Source organism: Panthera uncia, assembly GCF_023721935.1.
Source record: "Panthera uncia isolate 11264 chromosome A1 unlocalized genomic scaffold, Puncia_PCG_1.0 HiC_scaffold_16, whole genome shotgun sequence".
In the NCBI taxonomy this organism is placed as follows: Eukaryota; Metazoa; Chordata; class Mammalia; order Carnivora; family Felidae; genus Panthera; species Panthera uncia.
In genome coordinates this window covers 68,170,847-68,183,691 of record NW_026057576.1, presented here as the reverse complement: position 1 = coordinate 68,183,691, position 12,845 = coordinate 68,170,847, and the positions used below count along the sequence as shown (strand labels likewise).

At 41.1% G+C, this 12,845-nt stretch overlaps 1 protein-coding gene across 4 annotated transcripts in view; it reads right to left on the bottom strand.

The window, feature by feature from the left end:
- CLYBL (citramalyl-CoA lyase) overlaps positions 1-12,845 on the bottom strand; it is a 245,147-nt gene that overhangs the window by 130,336 nt on the left and 101,966 nt on the right. Inside the window, exon 1 of one of the 4 annotated variants that reach the window (XM_049647513.1) lies at positions 6,862-8,491. The exons of the other annotated variants lie outside the window; for them this stretch is intronic. Coding sequence (XP_049503470.1) covers positions 6,862-6,926 — 65 coding nt within the window. The 5' untranslated portion in view covers positions 6,927-8,491. Of the gene's footprint in view, positions 1-6,861; positions 8,492-12,845 lie in introns of those variants that run through there. 4 annotated transcript variants of the gene reach the window in all.

Here is a 12,845-nt window from a genome sequence, read left to right as displayed (position 1 = left end):
TCTTAAAGATTTCTCTTCTCTGAGCATTCCTACTGCGTATGACACATCACTGGGATTACAAAATCTTAACTAATCGAAAGCTCTGATCACAATGATAAGGCAGAACAGAAGGTAATATTTGAGTGGGGAAAATAGAGACAAAGAGCTGATTTTAAGAGCCATGATTTTAGGGGGTTGTGATTTTAGGAAGCATTCTTTTTGCTGACCCTGGCACTGTACCCAGCATATAATAGATGCTAATTAAATATATAAATAAGGAAATTAATGCATGCAAAAACCAAGTACCTTAAATTAGCTTTATATAAATGTCCCCTCCTTAATCATGTGATAGTGATAATAATTATCTGTAAATATTTGACAAATTAGAAGAGCAAGGAGAATTACATTATTTACCTACTAACTAATGTGCATATGTTAATCATTCAAATAGAAAACAGTGATATATAGAGACAGAGACAGAGACAGAGAGACAGAGAGTCAGGAAATTTCTTTTTCTTTAAAAATTTCATTTTTATTTTTTTAAGTTTTTTAAAAATATTTATTTATTTCTGAGAGAGTGAGAGACCGAGCATGAGTGGTGTAGGGGCAGAGAGGGGGCGGGGGGAGAGAGGGAGAGGGAGAGGGAGAGGGAGAGGGAGAGGGAGAGGGAGAGAGAGAGAGAGAGAGAGAGAGAGATACAGAATCTGAAGCAGGCTCCAGGCTCCAAGCTGTCAGCACAGAGCTTGATGCGGGGCCCAAACCCACAAACTGTGAGATCATGACCTAAGCTGAAGTCGGATGCCCAACCAACTGAGCCACCCAGGCACCCCAAAGATTTCATTTTTAAGTAATCTCTACACCCAATGCGGGGCTTGAACTGACAACCCCAAGACCAAGAGTGGCATACTCCAATGACTGAGCCAGCCAGGGGCCCCATAGTCAGGAAATTTCTAAGGAAGTCACTGTATTTTTAAATATCTGTGGGTGAAATATATAGTTGTCCTGTTGATAGGTAGGGTGAAAGCAACGAAAACTTTTTATTATAGCACTATATTTTCATATTTTAACTCTATTTTAAGCTCTCAGGATATTTATAGCAGCTAAAGTTTATGGAGATGTTCCCAGTGATCATGAACCAGCTACAGGTTTTATTTAAAACTCACTTAAAATAGCAAAATGACAAAACAGTGACTCATTATCATAATCCTCCTGTGGATATAGCTTAAGAGACCCGGGAACCGATTTCTCTCTGAAAAGAGAAAAAAAGAAGAAAACACCTTTAAAATGCTGCTATATAATGCTGAAATCCTTAAAACAATGTGGTCTGAACGATGCAAGAGTCCTTACATAACATTATTGCATACAGAGAAAAGGAGGGAGGGATGGAGGGAGGGAGGACGGAAGGCAGGCAGTAGGAGGGGGAGAGAGAGAGAGATGAAGAAAGAGAGACAGAAAGAAAGAAAACAATGAAATATCCTCAAGAAAAATGAAGCCCCAGCAGAATATACTGCAAAAATCCATAGCCTCTGGTACCATTCATGCAAGTATACCCACAGTTCTTATGTTTAAGAATATATGTCATCCCAATAGCCTCCAATGGAGAAGCAAGTAAGTGACAGTTCGCACTAAAAAACTGAAGTACTGGTTCCTGAAAAGCTAAAGCAATGTGAAACCATGTTGGTGGGGAGTTTGTTGTTCAGTTTACTTCTTAGCTAGAAAACAAAGAAGTGAGACATGCCAGCACAGACCTTTTCTGTGTCAGATTTCTAGGCTCCCTTCTCCCTGTGCCCTCTCCATCACCCGGTGCTGTCACGGTCCATGTGCCTCACACTCTACACAAAAAGCATGTGCACTAGCACTCTCCTGCTAGCACTCCCCCAGCCCACAACCTCTGTCTTCTCACACCTCTGAAACCAGTGTATGGCTTCTCCATCACCCATCACAACCTCATCAATAGCAAATGTTCCTGTTCTTCTGGTGGAACCATCAGTAAGTATTATTTCAATGCTTTGAGGTATTCTCTTATTTAAAAACATTTTTTAAGTTTATTTATTTATTTCGAGAGACACAGAGTGCAAGCAGGGAGGAGCAGAGGAAGAGGAGTACAGAGGATCCGAAGAAGGCTTTGTGCTGACAGCAGAGAGCCCAAAAAGGGGCCTCAAACTCATGAACCGTGAGATCATGACCTGAGCAGAAGTCAGATGCTCAACCTACTGAGCCACCCAGGCACCCCTCTCCTATTGTTTTTTTAAAGCAAGCTAGACATTTATTCTGCTGCTAGGCTTTTATTTAATTAAAGTCATCCTCAACTTTTAAAGCAGGCTTTGCCAGCCCTATTTTGACTATACTAATCCATACAACTTTTTCATCCGCGTTAATTTTTTAATGCAGTGCAACCTGCCAATATCTGGCCTATATTAACAAAGCACAGCACAGCCATGCCCCTCCTCCCTGAACACCTCCCAGAGAAGCTTGCTCTGGGGCTCCTGGGGGCTCACCTCTCAGGCTGGTGCAGTACAGGGAAGGTTGTGGTCTTCCACACGGGGACTGCAGGCTGTGGCCTCTGCACCTTGGCTTCCCTACAGAATCATCTTGGGTTGCTTTGCTGCTCCCTCAGCTCTGAGGCCACGTGTGGCCAGCCCGCCCTGCAAGCCACTGCTCAGAGACTGCCCTGTCCCCAGTGTCACCCTATCTCCAAGTGAGTAGAGAACCACTTGCCTCTCCTCTTGGACCTAACAGCGCTTGTCCCGAGAAAAGACAGAAGGGCAAGAGCTTCAAGTGGCAATCCTCAATCCTCACTGACAAAGAGACCGATGCAGCCAAGTGCTTTCTGCCCAGGCTTTGCTGGCACTGGGGCTGCCCCCATAGGACCCATTTGCTGTGCCTCCTGCCTGCCACCAGGCCTGCCACACTGTCCTTGCACTTGCAGGCCTGGTATGGACCAGTTCTACCACATCTGCTAGTCAAATTTCAACAGATACAGAATGCAATACAATAAAGCAGGAATGTGATACCTTCACTGCCGACTAAGAGGTCAGTGTCCTGAGCACCTCAGTGCAGTGTTATTTGAGGTCCACAGCTATGGTGACAAGCCCCTGGAAAGATGGGGCCCAACAGCACTCCAGCTCCTGCCCACCCTCCAGACAGAGGCTGGTCTTGCAACAACACTAACAATAGTAACAAAGCACTGATTGGGGTGGGAGGTGGGGTACAGTGGAATTAGGAGTCAGGACAGTCATAAATGCCAGATGCTCCAGTACAAGTGGTTAAGGATGCAGTGCTCCTCTTTCTCCTTTTTCCTAAACTTTATTAACAGAAGAAAATCACACTTTGCTAACTGAGAGAGAAAGAGAAAGAATCGTCAATGACTCTGGAGTGTCTCACCAGTGGGCCAATGTCCACCTGCACCTTCTTCGGTTCCCTCTGGAGGGGAGGGGTGGGGTGGTGATGTACTTTCTGATTTCTCTTTTCCATCCTCCCATTTATGTACATTGCCAGAACTCATCAAACTCTGAGGATATTCAGCGCCAAACAGAGCCATGTATCCAAAGCACACATCTCACTGACTTGAAACTGTGCCTCAGAGAAACACAACAATCACCACCAACCACCACTCCCTTAAGTCTTTTCCTTAAGTAGAATTCGTATTCAAGCAGATGGCTGAAAAAGGAGTCCGATCTAAGAGGCCACCTGGCACCTGGGTGGCTCAGTCAGTTAAGCATCCGACTTCGGCTGAGGTCATGATCTTACGGTCTTTGGTCCTTGAGTTTGAGGCCCTCATCAGGCTCTGTGCTGACAGCTCGGGGCCTGGAGCCTGCTTCAGATTCTGTGTCTCCCTCTCTCTCTGCCCTCCCCCACTTGCACTCTGTCTCTCTTGCTCTCAAAAAAAAAAAAATAAACAAAAAAAAATAATAAAAAAAATTTTTTTTTAATTTAAAAGGCCATTTAAAGATAGGTTTAGTAACTGACCTATGTGGAGGACCTTGTGGCTGAGCGCATTTGCTGGTTGCCCACAATGTGTGCGGCACACAAGACACCTTCTCCCAGCACAAACCATTATTTCCAGTGCCACTTGTCCTCCAACTTAGTATGAGCAAGAACATTTAATAGAGCCTTTCATCCTGATCTGCAAGAAGACAAGTAAGTGGTCCTTGCCATTACGCTTTTCCCTAGCTCTAATAGCAAGTCCCCACAGAACTCCCAGAACAGAATTATGCAGAAAATTTTCAGCATTCCAAAGCAGGAGCAACACCTGTGTTAGATATCTCAAAAAACCTGCTATTTTTTTAAGTTTGTTTTTTAGAAAGAGAGAGAGCACGAGCACAGGGTAGGGGAAGAGAGAGAAGAAGAGAGAGAGAATCCCAAGCAGACTCCGCACTGTCAGCACGGAACCTGATGCGGGGCTCAAACTCACGAACTGTGAAATCATGACCTCAGCCAAAGTCAGACACTTAACCGACTGAGCCACAGGAGCCCCCTCCTTTTTTTTTTTTTTAAGTCTATTTATTTATTTTTGAGACACACAGAGAGAGTACTATGTTTAAGTATTGAGAAGGACCCAATTTATACTGAATGGATTTTGAGGAATTCTCATTATAAAACACATTAAAAGTAGCATAATGGGATCTGTATTACTAATATATCATTTGTAATTAATTAATACTAATATATCCTCTGTAAATAAAGGCAAAGGTGTCATTTCCTATGATATCTATTCTAAGGTAAACAGGACAATTTTCTTCAGCCAGCAATTATTACACATCGGCTATGGGAGAGAGAACTAGGTATATGTTTAAAGCCGGATCTCTTACTTAACCTATGTTTCAAAGGAAATCACTTGTTTGCTTGGTGGCCTACTTTTGTGCCTTACTGGATGCCATATCTGACCATAAAGAGGTTTGGGGAGGCTGAAATGTGCTTATGTTCATTCCTTTTTTCCACTTGGTTTCAGAAGGTGAGGTGTCCAGAGGATCACAGTCCTCCGATTTTATGAGAAGACCTTGTCTGCTCTCTGAGACCTTTATCTGAAAAAAGAACCAGCAACCCTGGATTTTTGTTGAGAAAGGCCATGACCTCTTTCTTCTCAGCAATCATCATGCTGATTTTGTGTAAAAAAAGCAACATTTGGAGTATTTCCACTGTAGGAACTACTAAAAATGTCTGCAATTATGGGGGCGCCTGGGTGACTCAGCTGGTTGAGCGTCCGACTTTGGCTCAGGTCATGATCTCATGGTTCATGGGTTTGAGTCCCATGTCAGGCTCTGTGCTGATAGCTCAGAGCCTGGAGTCTGCTTCAGATCCTGTGTCTCCCTCTCTTTCTACCCCTCCCCTGCTTGTGCTCTCTCTCTCAAAAACAAATAAACATAAACAATTTTTTTTTTAAATGTCTGAGATTATGTTTCCTATAAGCAAATGAAGCAGGCAATCCCTGGACCTAAAAAGTCTTCGAGGTATTTTTCACAGTGGTGAGGTTCTGAATACACATCTTCACACCGTTTTTGGTGGCACAGAGAAAGTGTGACCAGGTAACTTCCCTGGCCTTCAGCATGCAGGACGGGAATCAGAATGTAAATACTTGATGCCCTGTAGATACCGATTTCTTAGAACAAGGGAATGGGGGGAGGGTCATTCACGGAGGACTTGCTGTGTTGGCTCCCTTCACCACAATCATAGAACTTGATTCTCATACCAAGCCCTGAGTTGAGGGCTCTTCCCTTTCAGGTGAGGAAAAGTCAGTGAAAGCCTTTATCCTTCTCATGACACTACTCTGCCTCCATAGCTCTCTCCAGTTTCAAATATGAAAAAAAAAAATAGATCAATCATGCAACTTCAGTTAGCATTCCAAAAACTATGGTCAGGCTCGAGTAATCTATTCACAGACATGCTTCACAGAGAACATGTTCACTCTCACAGTTAAAGCTGATTATCAAAAACTAGCATACTTAGAGGTTTCCCCTATTTATAATAATCATTATAAATACAAGTTAAAAACCAATTACATCGACAATGACAACAATAGTGCTATAATTCTATGAGCCTGGCATAAGGTAGGAATTTAATAAATCATTTGAATGAATGAATTCATCTTTGGGTCTTTAATCTGGAAATACACCAAAACAGAATCTATGAGAAATCTAACATCTTATTCATTTTACACTAATAATTTAAAAAACCCTTACAATTGGCTATTAAATCTTTAACAGGACAGTAATAATTATCATGAGACATACTTTAAAATTCACTCTAAAATCCTGCTTTAACTTGTTGCCTTAACATAAATATATCTGATGTATAAATTCACGAAAACCAACGTAACTACCTCACTTTCAACAGAAAACAAATGCTTCAACTGTTAAAGAAGGGATTCTATCTATCCATACCTAAAACTATCTTAAGTGAGGAGCATTAACCTGTTGCCTTCATGCGCATGTGCAGTGGCTGAATTAACTGAACAGAAAGGAGCAGCCCGAAGAACTGATTTAGTGCATCCAGTGAGTAAACCGCAAACAGAAAGGGATTTACACACCATCACAATGCCCCCTGGGAGCTGTTCTGGTCCATCAGAACCCAAATCTAACTTTTCAGTGACACCTAAAAGTACAGATACCTAACAGACCTTGCATTGCTGACAAAGTAAACATTATATACTCTTTCAAAAATCAGCTTATAAAATACAACAGGGATGTGATTGAGTTTTTAAAAACTAAGTGCTTGAAATATACCCTAACTTGCTTCTAGGTCTAAACAACCAGAAGACTTGACATTTGACACTAGGTTTCTACAGCATGGTGCTAAAATGACCCTTCATATCTCTGAGGGCCTCTCGACAAACAAAGCTGGTAAATAAAAGAAAACAAATGACAATAGAATCCAATTTCCTACCTGATCCTGACCGTCCGGGGGCCAATGTGCAACTCCCCCGCTGCAGCCTCAGTGAAAGCACACATTACCAGCACTCACTTGTCCCTTTCTTGCTTTTGTTTCCTTTGAGAGCCATCCCTGAAACTTACCCAAGCTGAGAGGCAGATCCAGTACCTTTAAAAAAGTTAGCCATGATAAATCACCATCTTCCTCACTGCTGAGTCTTTCCTTCTTTCGCACCAAGATTTCTTTCCACTAACCTGAGAGCAGAAACTTCCCTACGCTAAGATCTCAGATAATGGTCATGTTTAAAGACCAGCCCTGCTTGTCAAAGATTAGACAGCTGTCTGTAGCATACACTCCTCTTCACCATCACCAAGTAGGCCCGATAAATGCTAATACTCAGCATGACGCATCCAGAACTTTAAGCCCCAGTGATAGCTAAGCAGAAAGTATCACAAATTTACTGAAATTATCTGTGGCACAAAAGAAAGGAGAAGGAATTAATCAAAGTCTCTCTCTTAATGCAATGCTTGATTGAACTACCCCAATCCCTTTTTAAATAGGATACTGGTGGCAAGTGACCCTGACTGCATGCCCCAGTGAGATACACAAGGAACACTTGTTCCATTTTTTTCTTTTATGACCTCATTAAGGAGGATTTTGAAGATTGTTCCTGAATATGAGAACAAAGTGTCTTAAGACATCTCTGGCTTTTTATGTCTTTAGCCTTTTACTGCTGGGATGGCCTCTGGGTCTGTGTCTATAACTAGGTACACTCATGCTCACACTTACCTCCCCACCCAAAACAACAATCAAGCAAGGTGATCTGGGCGAAAATAGCCAAAGCCGCACACATCTAAATGCAGAGACGTGCTACTTTCTCACACTGGAAAGTTTTGCCAAGACCAAGTTAGGACCCACTCTCTTTTTCCCTCCTCTCTGACTTGTAGCTGCCATTAATTAGCTCTGGCGGCTGTTTCAAGGCTCTTATCGAGGGAGGGTGCAGACTGCCAAATCTGTTAGTGTGAAAATACTCCACCGCCAGGAACATTTTTCTGTTTGTTGATTCCACGCTTCAATCTAATATGGAAGATTATATTTTACTATCAGAAACAAACAGATTTATAACCGAAGACATTAAAGGCAAACAGGCAAAAAGCAAGCCAAGGACTGAGCCTAAATGTAGTATTTTTATTGACTTCTTAGAAACCAAATAACCTGGCATATTAGTGTGTGCATTCTGCAACAGACATTCAGCCCCATTGTACTACTTAGAAGAGAATAAAAAGAAACCCTACTGTTTGAAACCCAGCGGAACATCCCCACAACAGGGCACAACTGTTCCCTCATGCATGAATGGGAAGGAGATGAAAGAAAAGATGGACTTCTGAGGTACAGCAAAAAACAAAGACAACAAAAGTGCTGATCATGAGGGAATGACACAAGGCATTGCAGCAAAAAGGATGAGAGAAAGGAGCTTAGACAATGGTGAGGACAGCTAAGTGACACGTAGGAGAATTGAAAAATCTACAGAAGTGTCTTTTCTCTCCACCCTTGATGAAAAACAATTAAATGTTGGTACATCTGTCATAAAAAAAAAAAGATCACTGAAACCTGTTACCATCATTATGTGCGGCAAACTTAACTACCCAAACTGTAACTCTCCAATTAAACATTGCCACCTCTGTCTCTGAAAGGAAAAGTTTTCATTTCTGTGACACTTTATAATATGTGAATACGCTGTTAACAAGTTATAAAGCCTGAGGGGTGCTTAAATGCGTGAACACATGTATGGGGACATGGATATGAAGGTTTAAAACACTCTAATGTAAAAGATGGGCTTAAGGAAATGTGTGTATCAACTCAGCTTTTGTTTACAAAATATTTTCCTCTTGACTCACATTATAATTATAGAGATATTTGCTCTAAATTTTGATTGGCTTTCAACTAGTAGCAGCTGGAAACATTGTGGCTTTAAGTTTCTTTGCTCTCAAACCGCACTGCCAAGAAGATATTGTTTGTAAACACTTAATATGAATGAAGGAAGTTCATGATTTATTTAAGGCTACTCTTAAGCGAATGCAGTTATTTATATGTGATGGGAATAATTACCTTTTGATGTTTCTGTTTTTCTTAAACAGAGGTACACCTGTCCACACTTCACTAATGTTGAGCCCTGCTAATGAAGTGTTCAGTGAGAAAATCCCATCAACCAAATATATTAAAAAACCATGCAAAATCCCCACTAGATGTTTATTGCTCCGGAAGTCCACTGGCCTGGGAAAGTCACACTGTTTTAAAGTGAGCTCCTGAATGTTATTCCTTGCTTGATAACATGCAGCCCCTGACAAAACCCAAAAAAGCAGTTATTGACTCTGTCAGAATGCCTGATTAATGGATAAACGCTGTAATTGATTAGCAGAGAAGTGTGAATTAAAACAGGGCATGGCATCAATAACCAGCTTCTAACAAAGGTGGCTGACATAAGATGGAAAACAAGACCCCACAGCTATATCTCATCAAAGGCACGCTTTTCTTAAAAACAGTGGAGAGAAGGAGAACTAAACAGGCCCAGTGTCCTGTTCTCTGCAATTCTTCAATCTCTTCTCTTGGTAAGCATGCTGTATGGAGCCATCGGCAAACGGTACCAGCACTCACTCCTTAGTCCGCTTCTGTCCTCCTTTGGATATCAAGTACTGGAAGTCAGTTAAATGTTCCATTATTCCAGGACTACAGTGAAAGCACATAAGAAGTCCTGTTCTCTTTTCATTTTGTTTACTGGGAACTCTCTTTACTTATATCCTCATAGAAAAGCAAATTCTGCTTGTTCCAGTGCCCCTGGAGAGACAGGAGGTGTTATTCACTGGCACATTGCTTCCACCTGCTTCTGGAGGTAAAAAATTCATTCATTCATTCACTGAGTCATTTGTTCAGTCAGTCAGTCAGTCAGTCATCCAGCATCTGGTATGGACTAGTTACTCTTCTGGGCTGAGGAGGACAAAGATGAATAGGTTTATGGCAGCCTAAGTTGATGCAGACGCCACTCCTTAAAATACACAGAAGCACTGGATAATATAAAGCAAAAAAAAAAAAAAAAAGTTTTTGAAGGTTAAGTGAGATTGAAAGAAAAAGGAAAGGGAAATCTCTAAGTGCTAAAACAGCAGGAATTCCAGAGTTGGACCTCCTCGAGCTGATGCTGAATCCACAGAGGGATAGGGTCCTGGAACAAGGGCTAGGGGCTGGAGTATCAACACCCAGCTGGGACAGAAGACACCAATTTGGGCTTGTGCAAGGTGAGGGACCCCTTAAACAGCTATCTAATCCGTGAACAAGGAACTAGAAGAACTCTGCCCACCAAAGAAATGGCAAAGTAGCCCGTGTGGGCACTGTGAAAATAAACAAAGCTTTTTGTAGGAGTCCTCTAAACCGTGAACCTAGGCTAAGAGCAAGTGCAAGCATTAAGTTAATACCACCTGGATGGGTTGGAAGTTACAAACAGAGAAATTACAATTAACTTCAGTTCAAGACCCTGAAACAACTGAGTCTTGGTTTGTAGAAGAAAAATGCAAAGTAGTGCTGCAAAAATGTATCCACAATTCAGGGCACTTGGACTCCAAAGTCAAAAATAATCCCTGCTGAAGAGGAGCTTACAATAAAGAGTCCCAATCATGTGAAGAAATAAACCAGCAGGTGGGACAGTGAGCAAGTACAATGTAAGGGTGAACAGTTACCTGGGAACTAGAAATAAATGAAAACCTAAGAAGGAGTCTGAAGTATACATTTGAAGTTATTAACATGACCCCAAAAGGAATAGTAAGCATTAAAAAAAAGGACAGTATTAAAAATTAAAATTAATTTGAAAGAGAATCAAATAGCATTTTAAAAAATGTTTATTTATTGAGAGAGAACAAGAGAGAAAGTGCAAGCGCGGGAGGGACAGAGAGAGGGGGGGAGAGAAAATCCCAAGCAGGCTCTGTGTTGTCGGTGCAAGGCCCAAAATGGGGCTTAATCTCACAAACAGTAAGATCATGCATGACCTGAGCTGAAATCAAGAGTTGGACGCTTAACTGAGCCACCCAGGCACCCCCAAATAGCATTTTTAAAAAGAAAAAAATATAATTATGGAACTAAGTAAAACAGTAGATTAGCTGACAAAAGAATTACTAAACTATAGGATGGACGAAAGGAAACCATACAGACCATGGCACAGACAGTAGGTGACAGAAGTCATGAAGATAGGAAACAAAAAGGGCAAAATGAGATATTACAATAAATGTCTAAGAACAGAAAGAATGAGGATTCATGACTATACATTTTCAGAAGTGAAAGCAATATTTAAGTTCTCAGATTGAAGAAGCACAGTCATGAGCTGGATAAATAAACACAGATCAACACCTACACATATGGCAGTGAGCCTACAGAACACCTCATTAAGAAACACAACAACAACAACAAACCAAAAACAAAAGCCCAGAAAAAATAATTACTCATGAAGAAAGAAAAATTTTGCTGTTCCCCAGTAGCAAAATAAACCCCCAAATAATGGAACAATGTTTTCCAAGTATTGAAGGAAATAACATTTAGTGTTGAATTTATTAAGTTATCATTCAAAATTGGGGCAAAATAAATACATTTTCCAGACAAAGGCTGAAAGAAGTTACTACTCTCGTACTTTTACTGAAGTGACCAAAGGTATATTTCATAATACAAGAGACTGAATCCTGAAGAAGGTAGTGGGATCCAAGAAACAACGATGAGCTGAGAGGTTGCAAACAGGTAACTATATCTAAAAGAGCCCTCACTATAGGGGCACCTGGGTGGCTCAATCAGTTAATCATCTGACCTTGGCTCAGGTCATGATCTCACTGTTCGTGAGTTCAAGCCCTATGTTGGGCTCTGTGCTGACACCTTGGAGCCTTCTTCAGATTCTGTGTCTCCCTGCTCCCTGCTTATGCTTGTGCTCACTTGTGCTTTGTCTCTCTCAAAAATAAAAACCATTAAAAAAAATTTTTTTAAAGGGCCTTTACTATAAAAAGAACAGCAGCAGCAATAATAATGTCCTCTCATTTTAAACAAAGGACTTAAAAAACAAGACAATTAGCAGGCTCTGACTAGACAGAGGACATGAAAGACTAGGAGACTATATCAGGGCTAAAATACATTAGAGCACTTTGTTCAGAAGGATATTAGAGATTTATCAGTTAACTTTAGACTTTGTTAAATCAAATATACACATTAGGGGTGCCTGAGTGGCTCGGTCGGTTAAACGTCCGACTTTGGCTGGGGTCATGATCTCGTGGTTTGTGGGTTCGAGCCCTGCTTCTGGCTCTGTGTTGACAGCTGGGAGCCTGGAGCCTGCTTCGGATTCTGTGTGTGTGTATGTGTGTGTCTCTCTCTCTGTCCCTCCCCTGCTCATGCTGTCTCTCTCTCTCTCTCAGGTGAATAAATGTAAAAAAAAAAAAAAGAAAAAAAAAGTATATACATACATATATATTTTTTGCATAAAAAAAATTTTTTTTTAATGTTTATTCACTATTGAGAGACAGAGAGAGACAGAGCGTGAGCAGGGGAGGGGCAGAGAGAGACGGAGACACAGAATCCGAAGAAGGCTCCAGGCTCCGAGCTGTCAGCACAGAGTCCAATGTGGGGCTGAACTCACAAACCATGAGATTATGACCCGAGCCTAAGTGAGATGCTTAACCAACTGAGCCACCCAGGCACCCCCCAAAAAATATATATATATATTTTAAAATATATACGTACACATTAAAATTATAAAAGTAATCACCAAAAGAAAAAACTAGAATATACAACTTGAAAATCAATATAAAGAAACAAAAAAACAAAAATTGAAGGAATAAAGCTTAGTAAATCCAATTAAAAGCAGGAAATGAAGGAAAAAAGACCCAACAGAATGGTACATAAAAATAGTAAAAGAGGGCGCCTGGCGGGATCAGTCAGTGGAGCATGCAACTCTTTTTTTTTTTTTTTTTTTTTTTTTA